The following is a 21,664-nucleotide window of genomic DNA, read 5'->3' on the forward strand; positions in this document are numbered from 1 at the left end:
ATGGCCCAAGCTATCCGGCGTGCAACGAGCCTCTCGAGGCCTTTTCCGATGCAGGAGAGGAGGGCTATAGGCCGCCAGGATCGAACGCTGCTCCGGTCTTTCTTCCCCGTTTTCGGTAGCATCGCGACTTCGGCCTTCTTCCAAGGCGCTGGGAAATGTCCGAGTTCCAGGCAACGTTGGTAGAGCCTGCGCACCGGCTCGGCCAACGAAGCCCATCCGGCTTTTAGTAGCCGGACGGTCATTCCGTCGATGCCCGGGGACGTGCTCGTAACCCCAATGCAGGAGCGCTCCGCCTCTTCCGCACTAACCTGGGTGTCCCAAGGGATTTTAGCCTCGTCCGGCGACCAGGCCTCCAAGGGGTCTCCCTGCAGGTCATCCTCCGCCGAAAATCGGCCAAGCACCTCCCGTTGCAGTGCTTCCGCTTTTGCTAAAGGCTCGCTCACTTGCTCGCCGTTAATAACCAGCGGCGGGGACCGGAGGCGTGGTCCGGCTCCCAGCCAGCCCACCATGTTCCACAAATCCTTATCGTCGCGCAGTTGGTCGATCCGGTGCCTCCAGTACTCCCGCTTCGCGGCCCGCACCCCTTTCGTGTAAGCCTTCTCCTCGGCAGAGGCGCCTGCCCTATTTACAGCGCTCCGTTTTACCCGCTGAAATTCGGTCCAGAGCCGCTGGCAGTTTTCGGTCCACCAGGGAGCCGAGCTGCCCCTTTTTCCCCGCCGGCGTACCCACGACCCACGTCACTTGCTCCCACAAAGTTGTAAATTCAGCTACCCACGCGTCCAATGCGTAGCCATCGGCCGCGGATCCCGGGTCCGGCATGTCTTGCATGCCAAAAGCAAGTAGCTCCGCGAACTTTGGTAACCGGTCGTCCCTAACCGAAACGTTGATCGCCTCCGGGCGGGGGGCGCCGCGCGTCCGCAGCGTGGTATAAAGGGATTCGTGGTCGGAGCCTGTGTAAAGACTGCTGTCAACCACAGTTATTGTGCTGGGGAGGTTGGAAAAGACCATATCCAGTAAACCCCCGTCGCGGTGGGTGGGCACGCCGATATTTCCTGTGAAACTCATCCCCTGGGCTTGCGCCCATGCCGTCAGTTGGTCCCCTCCGCGTGCGTTTGCGCGGCCCGGCTGGTATGCAGCAGCCGCTACGTTAAAATCGCCGCCTAGCACCGTGGGTCCATTTGGCACGGTATTGCATACCATTTCCAGCGCGGCTTCAGTGCCCGGAGCCCTATATACGTTAACAAACAGTATTCCGTTAATTTCGAGCCAGAGTATGTCCCGCGTATTTTGGCCCTGCGGTAGCCGTCGTTGTGCGGCCCTTAGGGCTGCCCCCTTCTTGACGTAGGTGAGCACCCGGGGCCGGAGCCCAGTCATGGCTTCGTAAGTGTTGGCGTGCCATTCGTCCACTGGCGCAAAAACATCATAGCCCGGGTGCGTTTGTGTAGTCGTCTTTAGCCCGCACCATGGCTCTTGGACGTTAACCAGGTCCACTTCTCTCTGGTGGCATAACTCCAACAGGCTCAGATGCACACTTATCCTTTTGCCTACGTTGGCCCAAACTACGTCGAGGCGTTCCCGCTGCATGTTGCCGAGCGAGTTTTTCGTCATATTAATCGACGGCTTGCTTCCAAGTCTATCACATCAGCGGGGCAAGGTTCGGCAGCCGCTGCGTCCTCCTCCATTTCGGCTGCCCAAACGATTTCGTCGTGCACGCGTTCCTGTTCAACCTGCAGGAAGTTGCGGATGTCCGCCCCTGCCGCCTCGCATGGCCGCGCTCTTTTGTTTGAAATGCTCGATCGGGAGCTCGAGGTTTGCGAATGCTGCGATGAGGTGCTTAGGACCGGGATTGCAGGTGCTGGCTCTCGGCGGGCCGCCTCAGCCCGGTCGTTGATAATCGCGGCACGGTTGGCACGTCCGATTCTGCGGATCCCCTTTAGTTTACGCTGTGAAGGTCGTTCAAGCTTCCCATTTACCACCAAAGGTCGGGCAGGGCAGTTCTCATGTCCGGATGGGAAATGGCCGTGGCAGTTAACGCATTTGGGGGCTGCCTTGCACGGCTCTTCCTCTGTCGCATGTTTTGCTTCACCACATATGCCGCAACGCGCTTGCCGTACGCAGCGACGTATTTCGCAATATCCCTGGCAACCGTCGTGGTGGTGTGTAATTTTGCGTGATTTTTCAACCTTCCGCGCACGTTTCGACACTCCAAAAAGCTGAAAGGGCTTTACGGGTTGAAGGAAGGACACTATCCACGTGCCCTCAGCCGTATGTGGGTCGTAACCATGTTTGGAAATATGCCAGTTGACTGGCTGCTGGCCTGCTGCCACGGTAATCTCCTCCTGGATTACCTCATGTACGTCCTTTCTTCCGTCCAGGCAATTGAGCGTTCGGGGCACTCCAGAAACGGCGTATGTGTGCCAGGTTGTCGGGACAGTGACTTCCCGCGCGTCCAATGCGTCCATAATGGCCTTGACCGCGCTGGGGTTGAGGAGTTTTTGCCGTGTTTCCTCAGAGGCCACCGTAACACCCCAGCCCGTGGGGGTACGCTTGGCGTTTGGGATTTCACTGTGTGGCACCGAGACCAATTCGGCCAGTTTGGTCGTTACCGCGTATGGCTCCCTCGTCACCATCCGCAATTTGTCATTTACGCGGATCAGGATGCGGTTGGACGGCTGTTCTGTCAAACGTTTCGGGGCTTGGGAGCGGTCCCGGCCCGATTGGGAGGGAGTTGCGGAGCTGTCAGGTGCATTGCCGGGCGTCGTACGTATCGGGTACGAGCGCGTGGCCGGGGTTAAAATTTGCGTTGGGGCCGCCGCTGGTGGCGTGGCGGCTCGCTCGGCCCATGTGACCGATTTGTTAGTGGGCGTGCCTCTGCCTTTAGAGGCCGACGACGCCGTGCCCGTCCTCGTAATTAAAATGCTGCGCCTTTCGCTGGAACTGGTCGGCGAACGCGACGGGGAGCGCGAACGCTCTTTTTCAGGGAGGGTGCGACTGAGGAACCAGCCGCTGATCACGTCGTCAAGTTCAAGAACAATTCTCCTAAGCGCGGCGTCCTCCGGGGCCTGTAAACTTTCGAGCTTGGCTGCAAAGACCTCTTCGAGCCAGCTGCCGACTGTTTCCACGTTTTCCAACTCCTGCTGCAGTGTTTTGATGGCCAGGGCCGGGAGGCTGGAGTACCTTCCGCGGCCAGCCGGCTGAGGCGCGTTAGCGGTGCGCGTGTCGAGAGATACGTGTCCCGACTCGGCCTGGCCCTGCGGCAAAGCCTGCGGCGTGCTCTGCGGGCGCGCGCGGTGGTTTGAGACCTCTGGTGAGGCCATGACGACCGGCGCCCGGAGGGCGAAAATTCTTCAGCTGTTAAGCTTATTGGTGTGTTTGGGTGTGAATCGCTAACAAAGGTGGGTCTGACCCATGAATGGTGGAGGATGCTTGTCCATGTGTGTATTATGCATTAATGAAAGACTTGGCGCATAATATATCATCTTAATAAATTTATTTTTATACTTTATTTCTAAATTGATTCATTTTTCAACCTGCGTCTTTTACGGCAATGGTAAATATTTTAAAAAGAAACCTGCTGAAGAAATATTAAAAAAAGTATAAATCGTTACGGCCAAGTAAATATACCACGGATGCTAGTCAATTGGCATCTAACGCCGAAAGTTCTATCACGAGGTGAGGAAAGGAACCGAACAAAGTCTGGAAATCAACGCTACATGGATAAACTTGTTTGCTCGCAGTGCCGCAATTGGAATCAACCCCGAGGGGGCAGGAGAAAGGGCTTGGTCTTTCGCAAGCTGGGTAATAGGGTTCTCAAGGTAAGGACTTGAAGTCGCCTTACTGTCGATGGTGGCCAGAGTATTATGACAGACTAATCTTGCGATCAAATTCCAGACACCATCACTTGTTCTTTTGTGGTGACGATCAATAATAATTCATCCAGTTGAGGTCACAGCCCTCGTAACCTCGCGTCGAGAGTCGAGACATAAACTGGTTCGCTGTCCGGGTGGAAATGCCGAATTCCTACAATATTTCTCCAATGACTAGGGATAGAACAATGCTATTCCGAATTCGCGGCATCTTTCAAAGTCACGCTTTTCCCCATTCCACCCACATAAGCCACGTAGGCGTAGCCAGATTTACCCTCGAATTTGGACTTTACAACCTCAAAATCTCAATTAAGAGCATATCCCGTGAAAGGCGGTGCCTCTTGTTTTGTTCGCTGTCCTTGTAAATACTGGAATATCTGGGCATTCCTGGATTTCAAGGAGCGGAGAAAAACGTAGTCGGTCGGCTGAGGTTCAGTACGGTCGGAATTGCTCGTTGGTGATTCCGAGGTAGTAGCGACAGCAGTATTTGAAAGCAAAGAAAGGGCGGTGATAGCAACAATTAAGGCGCATGTGTCGAAAAACTTGGCATAATGAAAAAGGCTAATGTTTTGAACAGGGGAATACCCTGAAAAGATAAAAGGGAAGAAACTTGGTTTTTGGAACTAAATTCCCATCGAGTAGAAGCACTTAGCAGGCTTTATGTATTATTTCCCCAGTGCGTAAAGCACTAGTATGTCAAATCTCCGTACGGCTCCTGCCAGGAAGAAAAAGAGGAGAACTACAGAAATAGAAAAAAAAGATATTCACTGTTTGTTAGTTATTGATCAAATTTAGCACTTCAAAAGGCGACGCATCCACCGATGCTAGGTTCCCTCTGCGGGCAAATGAAAAATATTGGGCGCGACCGAAAGGCTTTTCCATGAGTTGTTAAACCTGCGGATCTCCGGGGCAAGGTCCGGGGGCTTTAAACAAGTTATGCTTGTGGACCGAAAGTCTAGCCGAGCCCCCGTGGGACACGAAATTATCCGAGTCGCTGGGAGACGGTAGGAGCGTAGAACCTTGGACCCCAGGACAGTATAGCCGGCGGCACCGGCGCCTATAGTGGAGACTGAATCGCGGCCCGAATCATGGGATAGAAAGGTGTAGTTTGGCAGCCAAGTCTAACAGGGACTGACTGCCAAAGGATATCGGCGTCGCCGTCATGCTTCAAAGTGACCGCCTGTCCATGCCCATATTTACCTAATGCTTGATGACCGTGATGGCCGTCACAGCCATATCTTGCAGATGTTCTCGGGAACCAAACGCATAACTGCCACGCCTGGCATTCCAAGTCGATGTGGTACATGCTGGAAATGCCTTACAGGTGCCAGTGCCAGACTGTCTTCCATGTGGCAGACGTTGCTGTAATTATTAATGCCCCGGGTGGTTTTAATCCCATGGTGCTTTTACGAAAAGCTATCAGCCCGGCCTACCTGTGCAGCCTTGTCCCGGAAAGCTGAGGTCGCAGTCTGCATGCTCTGCAACTGCACCTTTACGCAGTCACGGCAACGGCGACTATCGCGTATTCGCAATCTTGTTCATATCGAGGACAGCAAGGCCTTGGTACAATGTGTATTTGCGACAAGAAAAAGAAGGAAAGAAAAAAAGAACACGTTTTGGCGACTGTCGCCAAGGCTGTAAATGCGAGACCCAGAGCGGTCCTACCAAAAACGAAGCATTGTGGTCCTTGTCCTTTATGTTAACCCCAAGGGCCCGCTTCACTTCCATATATCGCAGCATCCAAGAATTTAAAATGACGTGGGGAATAGCTCAGAAGAGTCGGTGGATGCTGGATGCACCAGTCTCGGTGACAATGACGAACTGAGAAAGAGGGTCCCACAGGCCATTGGGTCTGGTTTTAGAGGGCTACTTACTCTCTTGGCTCTCGTCTTTGAAGGATGCGAATCCACACTCGTACCACAGATTAGTATCCCTAACGTGTAGGGGATGTTGTAAATGTGCGTGACCAAGTACTAGAGCGGAAAAGGGAACCAGTGCCGTTTTGACCGTGGCCTGAATTTTCCAGAGTCACTATGAGTATCCTCTTTGATCCTTGACAAATATGCCCGGTCGTGCCTCTCTCGCCAGGTGAAGTTCTGATTCTGCTTTGCGATTCCATTGTGCTGCACTTCTGTTCCATTTCTACAGCCTACCGAGCTCCTATTAGTCGCGGCTTGCCAAATTTCGAGCCGAGCGTGTTGTGGCCGGCGCTCTTGTCATAGGTGGCCCCGGGGACATTAATTCGACGACGTTTCATTGGCAAGCAAGTACTTGATGCTTTTGGTGTGCTTGCCCAGAGATCTTCAGTCCTTCCATGTCGAGGGAAACAAGCAGTGACTATACATTCAAGACACGGGGAGATGTATATTCGCTCATCCTCGATCCGTTAACTGAGCGACGTAGATTTCCAGCCCCTCGAATAACAGTGTGTTCTCTCCAATTTTCGGCGGTGAGCATTATGATTGAAGCTGGCTCAACAGTTGGAAATCCCCTAGCAGTCGCGTCTATCCACCCTCCACTCAAACGCGCCGTCGCCCAGTACGAACATGTAGCGAATCATACTCCCCCGAAAGACCACGAGTCTGCATGATCCGCCCGTTCCAGAGTTCGCATCCTTGGCAATGTTTCGAGCGTTGGACGTCTCCCAGCGGCTTTGCCAGAAAGCGACAAGGAATTAGAAATCCGTAGAGGTCAGTAAAGATAACTGGAGTGGCTTCCAGATGCAAAGGGAGAGCGGTTGTAGAAACATACACCACTGCCCATGTACGTGACGGCAAAGAAATGACCATGGCAGCTGGTAACGTAGGCCTGGAGCGACGCAATGTGCAACCGCGCATCTCCGAACCGCCGGTTGAACTCGGCGTGCACTCTCCGCAAAGCGTGGTGCCCGCCCCCGCGGACGCCGATTGGATTACAATTCCCCATGTCCCGCTCGGTTGGCTCCCCCTGTCGCGGTCCTATGCCGACCATGAGGCGTCTCGTTTCCATCATCGTAATCGTCGAGAACCACGCGGTAGTCGTCCACTCGCTCGTCGACAACGTGGCTGACCTCCGGGGAGCCCACGTCTGTGATTATAGCGGCGGCGCTTGCACCCAGGAGGAGAGGGGCAGAGAGCGAGCCAGGGTCCAAAAGGGTTGCAAATTCCTTCATATCAGCGGGCATTAATAAACTAAAACTAGGTAGAGGGGAGGGAATGCAAAAAGTAAGTAAGCTCACCATTTTCACGGGGCTTAAAGATGACGTCGATAAGTTGACTTGCTGGTATCCTGGCCGGTATGAGGTACAACAAAAGGTAACGAGTGTGTAATAAGCGGAGGAAAACAAAATAAACCGTTTCAGACATTTAAAAACATTTATTCCAAAACCCGCCAGACCTAGCAAAACTTAAACTTTCGACGAATGCGCCAAGTTTGCACCGCCCTTGCCCGTCGACACCGCAATTGGGCAACCACACAACCCGGTTGTTGACTAAAATCCTAACCAGTTCCTCCGTATGACCCGAACAAGTCATTTTTTCCACGTACATCCTGGCCGCGAAAGGCGACACTTCGCTAGCCGAAAATTCAGCAATCCTTTGGTCGCTAACAATTCTGTTTGCGGGGACGGGGGTGTGTGCAGAACCGAGCAATCCCAACGCGGCTTGAATTGCTAAGAAATCTGTGGCGTGGGTAAAATCGGCGTAAAGCTTCTTATCCAACGGAAACGTTTTCGGATTAGCAGTAATTGTGGTGTTGGTGCTGGTGGAATCTTGTACAGGTCTTCGTAATAACCTCGCGATAAGTTCATTTACCCATCCTATTCCCAATGAGGGCCCTAAAGGGTTGCCATAAAAGTGGGTATACCATTTAACTTCATGATGAAAACGCTGAAACGCCTCCCAATCCTTATTGTCAAAAATATTGCAAATGGGCGATAAAATACCCGTTTTTACAATATTAGCCGTTGTTTCCATACCACATAGTTCCATAAGTTGAAGAATTTCGTAAACTGATAAATTTGCCCCTGGTAAGTTTTGATTCAACTGTTTTGCGGTTTCCGTCAAAATCCTTTTTGGTAGTTCTTTTGCAATCTTTTGAGCTTTGGATTTGTCGTATTTGGTGCAAGCGAGATTATTTAAAGTGTTGTTATATTGCTTTCCGACAGGAAATTTAAAAATTGAAACGGGGAACTGATGCGGTTGAATTCGAGTCTTATCGGTTAAAGAAGTTTGATGAAAGCCGTCAGCCCATTTTTCAGCGCTTTCAGCAACTCGTTCGGCTCCATCAGAACGGATAAAAGGTTCATTATCTTTCGCCAAATTTTGATATCGTCGGTAAAAATGTATTCCTGCATTTATCAATTGGTGACGACCAAGATCATTTAAATCTTCAGTGGGGAGGTTATATTCGTAATTACGAATAAACTCATATTTTGCGCTATATTTGTCGACAGAAGATTGAATTCGTTGAATTATATCTCGGTATGGACTTCCAGTTTTCGGATACCGAGCGCCATGCCGCATAAGTGATTGTACAAACGTGACCGTGCAACCCGGTAAAGAGGGGGAGGGGTTAAATTCCGACGAGGTGGAATGAAAGGGTGTAAAGTGGCCCCATTTATAAGTTATTTCAGGCCGGTATAGGAATCCAAGGTCGGGTGTATCGTATTTGTTAAGATCAAAATAATTATTGGTAGAAATTGCTGGCATAACCAAGCCGAAAAGAATAATAAAAATGGGGAGCATATTTAAAAAATGTGAGGGTTAACTATAATATTGGGATATGAAAAGACGTCCTGCTAAATGAAACTTGTAATACGAAATTTTGTTTTGTAAAAGGTAGTGTGCGAAGAAACCGGTTCAAATAACGTAGTACTTATAAACTTTCAAGTTTAACGTTTTGAAAACTAATATAATAATATTCCAAGTGCATTAATATATACATCTATTTAAAGGCGAGATTAAAGGGCCGAGGCATAAACGAGTTCTTTAAATAACATTTATTTTTCACGCAGATGATGTGAGGATCAGGCCCCTAGACCTACCCTCAGAATCACGACTCGGCTCCACACCGAGCCAGGGATCGGACAAGGATCCACTACCTCCGGATTTAAGCGCGTCTCTTGAGCGCGTCGACGATTGTAATTTCTCTCTTCTCTTCAGTTTAGAATTTTCGTCGATAGCGCCTAATACACTGAGGTTCTCCAATGTATGCCTGGCCGTGACAGTTAACCACGTTTGCTATTATCTTTTGTTAACCACGTTTGTTATTTTCCTTTGTTAACCACGTTCACTATTTTTCTTTATTATTAACCGCGCTCGTTAATTTCCTTTATTTTAACAACGCATTCCTTTTTTCCTTTATCTTATTTATTCTTTTTTCGTTTTTTTTTAGGATTTTATCTTTCGTTTATTTGTTTCTTTTCTACTTTTTCCTACTTATGTTTTAGACCTTGTATTTTTATATTTATCTCCACTCCATTATTTCAAGTAAAACAACGTAGCAAAGTAGCTTAGAACATAAACAAACGCGAATTAAAACCCTAAGGAGGAAAGCTTTAGCTCATGGGGTCCACACAATCTCAAACATGGCCAACATGGAGCCCGGAGACTGAGACACTTTTGTCAAGAGGAACCTGGGATCCGCTTCTTTGATCATGGCCTTCCACTCGTTGAGGGTCCTTTCCCGGCCATTCATGGTGGCTATGAGACCCATATCCATGGTTCTGGTTGGCAAGTTGGAATTATTAGTCCATGCAAAATCAAGTCTCGTTGGGGTGTGTGTCATGCAAAATTATTTCAGAATGCTTGCCTTAGGTCTCTTTCCTTCCAAAGGGGCAGCGACGAGCCCGGCTTCTCGGGTAAAAGGCTCTCGTTTAGCAGGATCCTGGAGCCTGGCTTGAGCTTCGGAATCTGCGCCCTGAGGACTTTGATGTTGTACTTGTCGGGCCAGTCGTGGAGGACCTGGCGGATGAAGTACACGTCGGCGGCGACGGTCTGCTCGTCAAACATGTCGTGCGTCATGAACTTGACGCGACTCTTGAGCTCGGCGGGCACCGCCGCGTGCGCCTCCTCCTTGTTCATGCCCATGTCCTGGACGAGCATGCTCAGGTTGGGAAATCGTTGAGCGAGCGCCAGCGAGATGCGGCCCCTGAAACCTCCCAGGTCGATTACCTGCACATGGCCGAGGCTGGACCAGTCGTAGTCCTCAAACAGGTAGTCGAGCTTGTAGCCGGGAAACTCCCATTGGATTTTCATGCCGGCGCTGAACCGAGCCGCTCTTTCCTGGTCCTTGGCTACGTTGCTGAAGTAGGAGCCCTCTGTCTTGTGGACTAAATTGAATGCCTAGTGTCGAGACATGTCAGCCCGATGATTCCATACCCATTTTTGACAATGGTTCGACTTGGGCCGGAAGTCTTACCGTCTGTTCCGGCTCTTGGCAGTCGGGCCACTTCTGCAAAGCATCTACAACCTTTACAGGCAGCAAACATCAGCATTGCCCCACGAATTCCTGAAGCTCGACCTCGCACCCAAGCGCCATCTCACCTTTGACATTGTTCCCCATCCCTCCTCGGCCCCAGCCTTCAAAAAGCCGAGAAACCACGGCTCGCGGAGGGCTTTCGAGGTCTTGGTGTGCCGAATGAAACCAGTCTCCGTTTCGCAGAATATGTGTCTGCACACAGCGTCCCGCATAAAGCGAGCAACGATACCTTCGGCAAAGCCTGTCCTTTTGGCGATCTCGGCAAACGACATTTGGCCGCCCAGGGGCACCATCCCTGGAATATTAAAGCGGGCAATGAAGCCGAGGCTGCCAACGTTGTTGTTCTACAAGACGGCGGGAAATTGTTATTAGCCGTTTCGGAACTTGGTGGGAAGCCGTATTCCAGGCTTTCCAGACTTACCGCGCTATTCTTCAGAATCAGCGTCGTTGGTTCCAGCAAGAGGTCATACAGCTCTGCGGCTGCGTCTAAAATGGCATCTTGGGCTTCGCTGGCCTCGTCGGGCAGCCGAGTAGGAGAATCTTCATCGAAAGAGGGCGTCGGGAACCCTTTCGCATCGAGGACATTTTGGAGTTCCGCTGCTCGTTGGTGAATCTCAGCGGCAAGATGAATAATGCGAGGTGTAGATTCCATAGCGGGCATGGTATTCTAAAAATGATAAGAGGGGGGAGTTGGGTCAAAAATAAAACCAGCAGGTTAGAGAACGCGAACAGCTATTCGATCAATATTTAGGAATATTTTCTGTTTAGGGAATTCTGTGTGCGAATGTCCGCTCTTGCGAAAAAAAAGGAATTCTGGTATCTTATATTTCGACGTCTGCGAATATGTGGATTCCCAAAAGATGTACCATCATTGGTCATCACATGAATCTTTTAGGACTTGATTTCCTGATCAATCCAGTTTCCTGAGCCTGATCAGACGCTTGAGTAGGAAGGAAGATGCTGTCGGCGCGAGAAATGCGGTATAATCGGTTGCAATTGCAGCATTATTTTGCAGCAGCAAAAATGAGGCTCAGCTAGCTTTCCGAGACTTGCTATCAGAGTAACTCTAGTCAGTAAAGTTAGCCAGCGTATCGGCTGATTTTTTTTCTGCCGAAAATTAGCCCCTGAGGAAAAAAAAGCATCTTTGAACGAGGAGCGAAGGGAAGAATCGAAAGAATAAGGTCATTATTAACCTCCAAATTTGTTCTTTGAGTTTGGTTCTGCGCACCGGCAAGGCAACTCAAACTTAGCACAACCAAAACTTGTCAAGTTATGGTGCTTGACGGCGAGGCTGTAAATGCGCCGGCAGTTGGTGTCAAATCGCGACCGTTATAACAGAGCTGACTCTGGTTAAGTTTAACCAAGGTTAAAAATTGCGGGCCAATTTAAATGTACGTGTTCACAACCCTTAATGTTAACGTGACGACAGGGGCTCATTACCTAAATTATTTGCTTATTCTACTGGTATTAGGTATTTAGCCTGGTGGTTGCCCTAATATTCGTTTCCCTGGTTAGGTAACCTGTTCTAGCACTTTCTATAAAATTATGCTGTTTTGGGGAAAGAAAAATCATTTAAACAACAGTACTTCCGTTCCATCCAACATGTTTACTGGAAAAATCATGAAAAACAAAACTGGCTGTTTTGGGGTTTAACGTTGGGCTCCACATCTCCGACCCCCCTAAAGTCCGGCCCCCTTGAAAAATGTAACGACGAAATACCCCTTTTATAAACCGATTTAAATGTAAAACTATCAACGCACAATAATACAATCATTGTCAGGCTCTCCCGGTTCGCTAACCTCTTCTCCATCGTTCAAATCCTCTAAACAGTCCCTATTATTTTCCTGTGCTTTATAAACGTTTTTTTTGCTGACCAAAAGCTCGTTGGGATCCGGAATTACCCTTTTCCTTTTGACCGGCCGTACCGCCTCCAATTTTGCTTTTAACAAACTGATTTTTTGCTGAGCTTCAGCCAATAAGATATCCTTGGTTTCGAAGCTTTTTTGGACTTTTGCAAACAAAAGCCGTGAAGTGGCGTTACTTTTTTCGGACCGGGAAATTTCCTGTAGTTGAAGTCGAATATCTCGGGTCGTTTTAGGGGTTTTCCAAATAAGTAAAGACTGGTCGTTAATTTTTTGGGTTGGATTTTCCGGTGTTTTATCCCTTTGGAAGCCGTTATTTTTACCTTTTTCGACGTTGGCGTTGCTATTTTCTAATAAAAAAGGGTTTAAAAGTGGTTTTGCCAAGTTCACCGGCCATAACCCCGTCGTACGCCAACCAGATTGAATGGTTTTTGCTATAAATGCTTTTGATCTGGCTTTTCGATAGCAAAGTAGAAAGTTTCGTTTCCCAACAACCGTTGAACAGCAAAACTGGTTTACAAATCCCAGGTGACGTCGATAAGCTTCCTTTAACGGCCCAAAAACCGATAAATCCAACGGTTGAAGAACGTGCGACGAATGAGGAGGTAAATATAAAAGCTGAATATTATTTTGGAGGCAAATAAGCATAAACTCGTCGGTGACGTGTGATCCGTGGCCGTCGAGAACTAATAAACGCTTTTCAGGAGTTAAAGGTTGGGTATTTGGAATAAACACCTTTTTTAACCATTCGATACCTGTTTTATTATTTGTCCACCCGTTTTCGGTTGCATGAAATTGCCAGGTATCGAAAGGATTTAAATCAGCTGGAAACCATTGTTGCTGTACGTTTTTCCCCTTAAATATAACGAGGGGAGGTATAACAGCCCCCGTAGCTGATACACATTCGATTATGCTCGTCCAACCCCGCGTTCCAGGCTCTTTTCGCTGTAATGGCCGGATTTTATTACGCCCTAACACCAGGCCATTAGATCCTTTGCCTTCCATTATACCTGTTTCGTCCATATTCCAACGGTTGGCCGGTTTTATAGTATCGATAACGGGATTTTTCAAATAGGACCACCAAGATTTAATTACCTCGGTTGTAGCCCCATTAACCCGGGCATTTTCTATTCGCCGGGGCCTTTGGGTTTTCAAAATTGGATATCGGGCTATAAAACGGCTAACCCAATGTTTCCCAAGGCTTTTTCTTTCTCCGGCGGCCTGAAGAATTCGTTCCGCAAAATAGCGTAGTTCTTGATGCGTTGGCGGAAGGCCTAACGCGGCCTGCGCAAGTACCCAATCTGCCAAATAGGTTTCCTGCTCCTGTGAAAACCTTTGACAAAATCTTTTCGCTTGTTGAATTGACTGGGCCCCCTTTAAACGATCGTGAAGGGTACTCCGAGGAATACCCCATTTTTGCGAGGTTTTGTGAACTGATTTGCCATTTCTTATGTCAGAAATGGCTGCAAGAAGCTGATTTTCAGTGTACTGTTTCATTGGAAAGTTTGGAGCAAGAATCTTCAAAAATCAAGTTCTAAAGTGAAAAATTCGTCTAGATATTTATAAAATAAAACAAAGGGTTGACGTGCCTGAGTAGATATTTTTAGGGGCCGGACTTTAGGGGGGTCGGAGATGTGGAGCCCAACGAAGTGGATATTTGTACAGTACAAATAACTGCAAGTATATACATATTAACCACAAATTTCAAGGTTAATCAGTACGTGTTCGCACACCAACGTACCCGCTGGCGCGTGCAGGCTTTCAAATTGTGTTTCTAACACGGTTAAAATTATTTGCACCTGCACCACGTTTTACACTATTTTATATAGTTATTTTAATTGCAATAAACGACCGCGCTTATAATCCACTGACACTAGTGTTTTGTTTTGTTTCGAAATACCAGCACGCGTGCGAATGTTTCGCAATTATTAGAATATAAAGGGTTTTGCAAAAGATAATACAGGCGCGAGCGAATATGTGGGTATGCGAGTATTTAATAATTTGGAATCTTTGGGTTATATATATATATATATATATTTACCAGTAGTTATTTGTATTGTAAAAAGATCCACTTGGAGGTTACGCAGTAGAACGTAGGGGACAAGTGCCGAATTTGGTGGTTGATGGTTTATATATGAAAAAAAAGATGAAAAAAGAAAGCACGAAAGCCGGAACCTTAGCCCAAACTAACTAATTCAATTACATTACCAGGCCGACCAGAATTCGCCAAGGTCTCACTAGCCGGGCCCCCTTATCGTTGCAAGATGCGTTTTTTTCTGGTTGGTTTCAGCGTGTAAATAACCTCTGAAACTTCGGCGACTATAGCCAAGAAGGTTAAGTATAAGCAGTAGTTTAACATTTAAATATCTAAATTTTCATTTTTTTGGTACTAGTTTCTTTGCGTTTATAATTCAATTTTTGCCAATTCCGGTTATTTCGAGCCATTCCAGCCGTTGGGATACCCATGCAAAGAAGATACCTCCAAGCCATTTCCCCGCTTGTGAACACAGTCTAATTGGGAATAAGAAAAGGCAATAACTTAGCGGCTGGACCCACAGGGTTGGAGAAACTCATTCCAATTTTATGTAGAAAACACCGCTTAGAACATATAGAATCAAAGCTTATCCAAAGGCTGAGCAATTATCGGTAAACGTATATTCCAGCCAGTTAAACTTTGTATTTAAAAGTTCCGGCGATTTGCTACGCTCCGGTGGCTAGCCGGATCTCGCCTTGGGCGCGATGCTCGGTTTCGATGGGGCGTCATTAAATTAAGGTTTGAATCTAATAAGAGGGCCCCGACTATAAAATTATAAAGGTAGAGGTAACCCGTGAATGAGGGCAAAGTAAAAGGTGCACGGTATGAAAATCGGTAATTAGTGATTCGCAGAGACCGAGACTTGTAGCCAAAATTTACAACATTACCCTTAAAATCAGCGTAAAGATTCTATATTCGTTCAAACCAAACCAGCTAGAACTCTGTCGTAAGCTATTAAGATTATGCGGCGCTTGCACGAGCATCTGGGGCTTTAAATTGGCGGCCCTGTTGGAAGACATTTCCTCATGGGACGAAAAATCACCATAAAGTTGCGGATAACCCTTTAATCGGACGGAAGAACTTGGAACCCAAATATTTCGGGCAAACGTTCGCGTGGGGTTTAAAACCCGCTAGTTTATTCACAAGGTAAGAATGCGCGGGGTAGATCGCTCGTTTCCGATGTTCTTGCCACATTGAATCGTACTTTTCAATGCCGATCCTACGCTCCTCGGCCTATATAAGCTTTTTTTCTTTCTTTTATGTCTAAGAGCACCCTCCACGCCAGTCGATGCACGATTGAATATATTACTTGATCAAACATTGGCAAGATTTGAACTGCAGTGGGACTGGACAAAAGAGGGGAAATGTTGACTCGGTTTTACGGACTGGATTTCGGATATTTCCCAAGCGAGAAAAATGCCTTGCCATACTACGTTTTGGTCGGGATATTTGGCGGAAAAGACAAGTCAGGGACAAAAACATTGGTGCGGTTATTGGAGTCTCAGATTGTCGTTTTGTAAATATGCTAATAGCCAAATAAACTCATGCAAGGGGCTGAGCCAAGTGTGAAAGCAGCACAAGTACGCACCTGGTTGGCGGTAGGGACAAAGAGCATCCCCAAAAGCCCGCAAGTACGTGCATATTAAACCAAACGTCCCCAGATGCAGATGCAGTCTAAATACATCTGAAGGCTGTTTTTTGTTAACACAACCGATTCAAGCCTGTTTCCTTGAGATTGGGTCGATTGAATCGCGGTTTATAACTTTGCCTATCCCGACTTAGAGTTTTCTAGTAACTAATGAGAAGCTAGGCAAAGATTTAAAAGTCACTTTATTGTTAGTCCATACCATCGCAACTTTTGAGATTAATTTCCTTTGCGAGGTAGGCGGGTAATACTGCACCCATCTCTGGTTTTGATTGCCTACAGGCAAGGCCTTTTAACTGTTAATGAACATGTTATCTCGCACGTTTGACGAAGATACACTACGTCACAAACTCGAGCAGTCAGCATTGTCAGGACACATGATATACACAAAAACCTGCCGGAAATCTTTTTGTGAACTACATAACTCGCCTGTTTCCCATGCATTTCATGCTTTCGACATAGCTAGCTTCAAATCCGCAATCTACGGCCCTCGGTAAAGATTTTACATCCAGTCAACATTTGCCTAGTAGGCATCGCACCTATGGAGTCTCGCGTGTCGGAGAAGCTGGAGCAGCCAGCCACTGCGGAGCCCGCATATATTGAGGAGCCTATTCGTTCGGTGTCACAAGACAACCGCAATAATCTCTCCGACCTCGAGGCTGATGTTCTAAACCAGCAAATCGCCTCGTCCGATCGTGGTTTTGGCATCGCCACCATCTACCGATATGCGTCAGTTTTTGACATGGTGCTAATTGCCATCAGTTCCATTTGCGCCATCGCAGGCGGTGCCGGCCTGCCCTTGATGACATTGCTATTTGGCAACTATCAGGGAATCATACAGGATTATTATGCGGGCAAAAGTGCATACGACGAGTACGTTGCCCAGATGACAACCTTGGCCTTGTGCTTTGTATACCTCGCCATTGGTGAGTTCTTCACGGTTTACATTGCGACCGCGGGCTTTATCTACTCGGGAGAACGCATCAGCAATAAAATACGCGATCGTTACCTGCACAGCTGCCTGCGTCAAAACATTGCCTACCTGGACACCAAACTTAGCAGTGGCGAGATAACCACCTGCATCACCACCGAGATCAACCAAATCAAAGCAGGCATTTCGGAAAAGCTAGGCATGACGCTCGGTGCGGTCGCTACTTTTGTTTCGGCCTTCGCGATTGGCTTCGCGTCTTACTGGAAACTCACGCTAGTTCTCTGCTCCTCAGTCTTTGCTCTCATCACCACCATAGGCGTCGCAACCTTGTTCATTAGCAAGAGCAGCATCAAATTGTTTCTCTCCTCTTCTGCGGCCGGGGCTCTGGCCGGCGACGTCTTTGAGTCTGTCCGCACCGCCGTCGCCTTTGGAACCCAGGAGCGCCTTGCAAAGCTGTACAACGAGCACCTTTTCCAGGCTGAGAAGTACGGGTTCAAGGTCAAAGCAATCACCAGCATCATGGTTGCCAGCATGATGCTTATACTATACCTCAATTATGCCCTGTCGTTCTGGGTCGGTAGTACGTTTCTTATCAATTCGGAGACCTCGGTTGCCAGGATCCTTACAGTCACCATGGCAATCATGATGGGCGCCTTTGACATTGGCCATGCGGCACCCCACTTCCAAGCCTTTGTGATGGCTCTCGGATCGGCCAAGAAGATTTTCAACACAATCGACAGGAAACCCCCGCTGTCTTTGGACCCGAGCGCGAATCCAAACCAGAAGGTGGAAAACATGCAGGGTAAAATCTGCTTCGAAAACATCAAGATGGTCTACCCGTCTCGGCCGGAAGTGGTGGTGCTACAAGACTTTAATATCGAAATAGCGGCGGGCAAAACCACAGCAGTCGTGGGACCGTCTGGGTCAGGGAAAAGCACGCTCGTCGGGCTGCTGGAAAGGTTCTACAACCCCGTTCGAGGTACGATATATTTTGATGGACGAGATATTAGTACCTTGAGCATCCCTTGGCTGCGCAGGAATATTGGTCTGGTAGCTCAAGAGCCGACGCTTTTCAACACTACCATCTTTGACAACATTCGCCGGGGCCTACCAGCATCAGCAAGCGAGAGTATAGATATGCAAAGGGACCGGGTGGTGAGCGCCGCAAAGATGGCAAACGCGCACGACTTTATCTGTCAACTCCCCGACGGCTACAACACCATTGTTGGCGAGCGAGGTTCTCGTCTTTCCGGTGGTCAAAAGCAACGCATTTGCATAGCACGGGCCATCATTTCAGACCCAAAAGGTACGAATGCTGCCTTTTCCCCTGCGACCCTGCCCGAATTTTGTCTCGGCTGACCCCCAATTTACAGTCCTCTTGCTTGATGAGGCAACCAGTGCTCTCGACATTGAATCGGAAAAGGCGGTCCAGGTCGGGCTCAAGCAGGCAAGTGCGGGACGCACGGTTATCGTAATTGCTCACCGGCTCTCAACGATTCAAGATGCGGACCAGATTGTGGTTCTCTCTCATGGTTCCATCGTCGAGCAGGGAACCCACGAGGACCTGCTGGAGAGAAATTGCGTGTATTCCAAACTGATGGATGCGCAGAACCTCGCTGAAATGCTGGCCTGCCAGGAGACGCAGTTCCGGACCAAAGAGATTACCACTGCATCTTGCGGCAGGGATGAAAATGACTCTTTTTTGGCCAAGGACCAGTCCACAGTCAAAGCACTTGCAGCCGGCACCTCCACATCCCAACGCGCGGCTCATGTGGCCAAGTATGATATATGGACGCTGATCCGCTTCATCGCCTCCTTTAACAAGCAGGAAAGGAACCTGATGCTATGGGGCCTCATCTGGGCCGTCATATGTGGCACCGGGACGCCCATCCAGGCCATCTTTTTTGCCAAACAAATCATGGTAAGCTTTTGCTCGTGATTGTAATAGCTCAAAAACCACTTCTGACGGTAATGCGTAACAGATTCTTGGCCAGCCATTGTCCTCGGAAACAGTAGAGGCCATCAAAAAGCGAAGCGACTTTTGGAGCGCCATGTACCTGTTGTTGGCCGTGGTGCAGTTTGTGGCATTCGCCTTCCAGGGGCTGGCGTTCGCAAAATGTTCAGAGCGACTCATCCGGCGCGTGCGCAACATGACTTTTGGGCACCTACTGCGCCAGGACCAGGCCTTTTTCGACGACATGGAAACGGGTGCCCTGCTCTCCTTTCTCTCCACCGAAACGGCCAACATCGCTGGTCTCAGCGGCGCAACCCTGGGCACGCTGCTTACCGTCAGCACGACCCTGATTGCCGCCCTAGTATTGGGTCTCTTAATCGGCTGGAAGCTCTCGCTGGTCATTGCCTCGGCCGTCCCCGTACTCCTGGCTTGCGGGTATCTGCGCTTCCACATGCTGGCCAAGTTTTCTAGGCATTCGCAGGATTCATTTGCCCAGTCAGCGTCCATAGCCAACGAAACCATCACCTCATTGCGCACTGTTGCTGCGCTTGTCCGGGAGGACGAGGCCCTCGCCGAATACCGTCGCATTATCAAAAAGCAGCAGCACAAAAGCCTCATCTCAACTTTGCGGTCGAGCGCGCTATATGCCGCCTCAAGCTCGGCTTTTTTCCTAGCCTTTGCGCTTGGATTTTGGTACGGCGGCACGCTACTCGCGAGGCGCGAGTACGACCAGTTCCAATTTTTTGTATGTTTTTCGGCCATCGTGTTTGGCGCCCAATCGGCCGGAACCTTCTTTTCGTACGCCCGCGAGATGGGAGACGCGCACGGCGCCGCGGTGAACTTGAAGCGCCTTTCCGACAGGAGACCGGCCATCGACACGTGGTCCGAGGCTGGAGCGGCCGTGAACCGCAGCTCGTCCACGGGGGCCATTGAGTTTCGTAATGTAGATTTCAGCTATCCAAAACAAAGCGACCGTTTGGTGCTCCAAAACCTCAGCCTTCGCATCCCGGCCGGACAATATGTTGGACTGGTAGGGGCTTCGGGTAGCGGCAAAAGCACCGTCGTCTCTCTTTTGGAGCGCTTTTACGATCCGGTTGCTGGAAGCATCCACCTCGACGGCCAGGACATCCGCACGCTCAACCTAAAACAATACCGCGCCATCATATCCTTGGTTGGTCAGGAGCCCACGCTCTACCAGGGAACCGTGCGGGATAATATACTCCTTGGAATACCTTGTCCGAACCTTGTCCATAGTGAAACCATAAAAAAGGCATGTATGGACGCCAACATCTACGATTTTATTCAATCCTTGCCAAACGGCCTTGATACACCCGTCGGTAACAATGGCGTCCTTCTTTCGGGCGGCCAAAAGCAGCGCATCGCCCTGGCACGCGCTCTAATCCGCAATCCCCGGGTCCTGCTGCTCGACGAGGCCACGTCGGCACTGGACTCAAAGTCAGCATCTCTGGTACAGGCTGCGCTACATAAAGCGGTTAACAGCAGACGGACAATTATATCGGTCGCTCATCGTTTAAGCACGGTCCGGCACGCCCATGTTATCCTGGTCCTCGCCAACGGGGCCGTTGCCGAAGCAGGTAATCATGACGAGCTGATGCGCAAGGATGGTTTGTATGCACAGATGGTTAGATACCAGTCGATTCAGAGCAGCCTTTGACCGGCGAGAGTTTATTAATTGTTTAGGATTTTAATTCGCGTTTTGATTATATTTTTAGCTATTTGGCCAATTATCTTTCCTATTTATTGGGAACCCAAAGTGAGAGAAAGGTGGAAAAGTGTTGGTTCATGGGCAGACATGCGTGTAGGTAAATCACGTGTTTAACCACGTAATCTCATGACACGTAAAAAAATCTTCAACCGATTCTAACGAGTAGGGGGCGTTTCCCGCACCTGGGGGTCGGGTTAGGGCCAGGTTGGGGGGGAAAAAATTAGAAAGAATTGGGAAGAAGGCGAAAAGGCGAACAGGTAGGTAGGCAGGCAGGCAAACAAAAAAAGGCAACAGCAGCAGCTAAGGCCAGATGGATTATCGCACCCAAGGCATCATCGCATCCCAAGGCAGTTTACAGCGATTTACAATTTGCGATTTACGATTTACGATTTACGATTTATAAGTTACGATTATAATAATTACAGCAAAGCACAAAACGGGTTGGTAAAGGCAGGCAGCTGGTAGGAAAATGGGAACAGGGTAAAGAAGGAGGAGGAGGGAGGTGAGGTGAGGAAAAAGGGAGAAAGGATAGCAAAGCCCAGCTGCAAATATTTGTTGCACCCGGGGGCAAGAAACCGCTGTTGCACCCGGGGGCATGAGACTAATTGCATCCGGGGGCATGAGACTAATTGCACCAGGGGGCATGAACTTTTTGTTGCACCCGGGGGCAAGAAACTGCTGTTGCACCCGGGGGCAAGAAACCTCTGTTGCACCCGGGGGCAAGAAACCTCTGTTGCACCCGGGGGCAAGAAACCTCTGTTGCACCCGGGGGCAAAAAACGTTGCACCCAGGTGCAAAAAACAGTCCCAGGGTTAGGGTAGGGTATTGTTGCCGCAAAGATAATAATAAAGAGGGCGAGGGAAACATCCGTTCACCGCCAGGCGGTGAAATCGTGGAATTTGCAGTGAAGCTTATAATTCCATCGTCATAAACCCAAGGTTTTTGAGAAAAGCAAGCAAGGGAAATCGTGCAAACTCGGGACGGCGGGCGTGATACCAGGAGTGCAGAAATGGCGGCCGGTCCAGACTCGCCGTGAAAAGTACATCGTTTAAAGCAATAAAAGAATTGAAAAAAGCCAAAGGCCACCAGGTCGATACATTATTGGGAATGCCGATGGATTGGCGCAAAGCGAAGGAAAATGTAGGGACAAATAATGTCGGGAAAAGTGGTGGAAAGGTGGAAAGTG

At 49.0% G+C, this 21,664-nt stretch overlaps 5 protein-coding genes across 5 annotated transcripts; 1 reads left to right on the plus strand and 4 right to left on the minus strand.

Annotated features, from left to right (window-relative positions):
- Window positions 1-1,632: 1,632 nt before the first annotated feature.
- Window positions 1,633-3,317, minus strand: MGG_15790 (uncharacterized protein; the record flags this gene model as incomplete). Its single annotated transcript, XM_003714875.1, has 2 exons — window positions 1,633-1,920; window positions 2,115-3,317. The coding sequence occupies 2 exons, from the start codon at window positions 3,315-3,317 to the stop codon at window positions 1,876-1,878; spliced, it is 1,248 nt and encodes a 415-aa protein (XP_003714923.1). The 3' UTR covers window positions 1,633-1,875.
- A 3,040-nt stretch (window positions 3,318-6,357) lies between these two features.
- On the minus strand, window positions 6,358-7,017 carry MGG_01900 (uncharacterized protein; the record flags this gene model as incomplete). The annotated part of the gene is made up of 3 exons (XM_003714876.1): window positions 6,358-6,517; window positions 6,634-6,733; window positions 6,834-7,017. 3 exons carry the CDS (start codon window positions 7,015-7,017, stop codon window positions 6,358-6,360), a joined length of 444 nt encoding a protein of 147 aa, XP_003714924.1.
- A 193-nt stretch (window positions 7,018-7,210) lies between these two features.
- On the minus strand, window positions 7,211-8,590 carry MGG_15791 (uncharacterized protein; the record flags this gene model as incomplete). The annotated part of the gene is made up of 1 exon (XM_003714877.1): window positions 7,211-8,590. The coding sequence occupies one exon, from the start codon at window positions 8,588-8,590 to the stop codon at window positions 7,211-7,213; it is 1,380 nt and encodes a 459-aa protein (XP_003714925.1).
- Window positions 8,591-9,407: 817 nt separating this feature from the next.
- Window positions 9,408-10,986, minus strand: MGG_15333 (uncharacterized protein; the record flags this gene model as incomplete). Its single annotated transcript, XM_003714878.1, has 5 exons — window positions 9,408-9,570; window positions 9,690-10,189; window positions 10,266-10,316; window positions 10,391-10,669; window positions 10,747-10,986. 5 exons carry the CDS (start codon window positions 10,984-10,986, stop codon window positions 9,408-9,410), a joined length of 1,233 nt encoding a protein of 410 aa, XP_003714926.1.
- A 4,780-nt stretch (window positions 10,987-15,766) lies between these two features.
- On the plus strand, window positions 15,767-20,427 carry MGG_15334 (multidrug resistance protein 11; the record flags this gene model as incomplete). Its single annotated transcript, XM_003714879.1, has 4 exons — window positions 15,767-15,853; window positions 16,334-18,104; window positions 18,172-18,719; window positions 18,781-20,427. The coding sequence occupies 4 exons, from the start codon at window positions 15,767-15,769 to the stop codon at window positions 20,425-20,427; spliced, it is 4,053 nt and encodes a 1,350-aa protein (XP_003714927.1).
- Between the last annotated feature and the right edge of the window lie 1,237 nt (window positions 20,428-21,664).

This window comes from Pyricularia oryzae, chromosome 2 (genome assembly GCF_000002495.2).
Source record: "Pyricularia oryzae 70-15 chromosome 2, whole genome shotgun sequence".
In the NCBI taxonomy this organism is placed as follows: domain Eukaryota; kingdom Fungi; phylum Ascomycota; class Sordariomycetes; order Magnaporthales; family Pyriculariaceae; genus Pyricularia; species Pyricularia oryzae.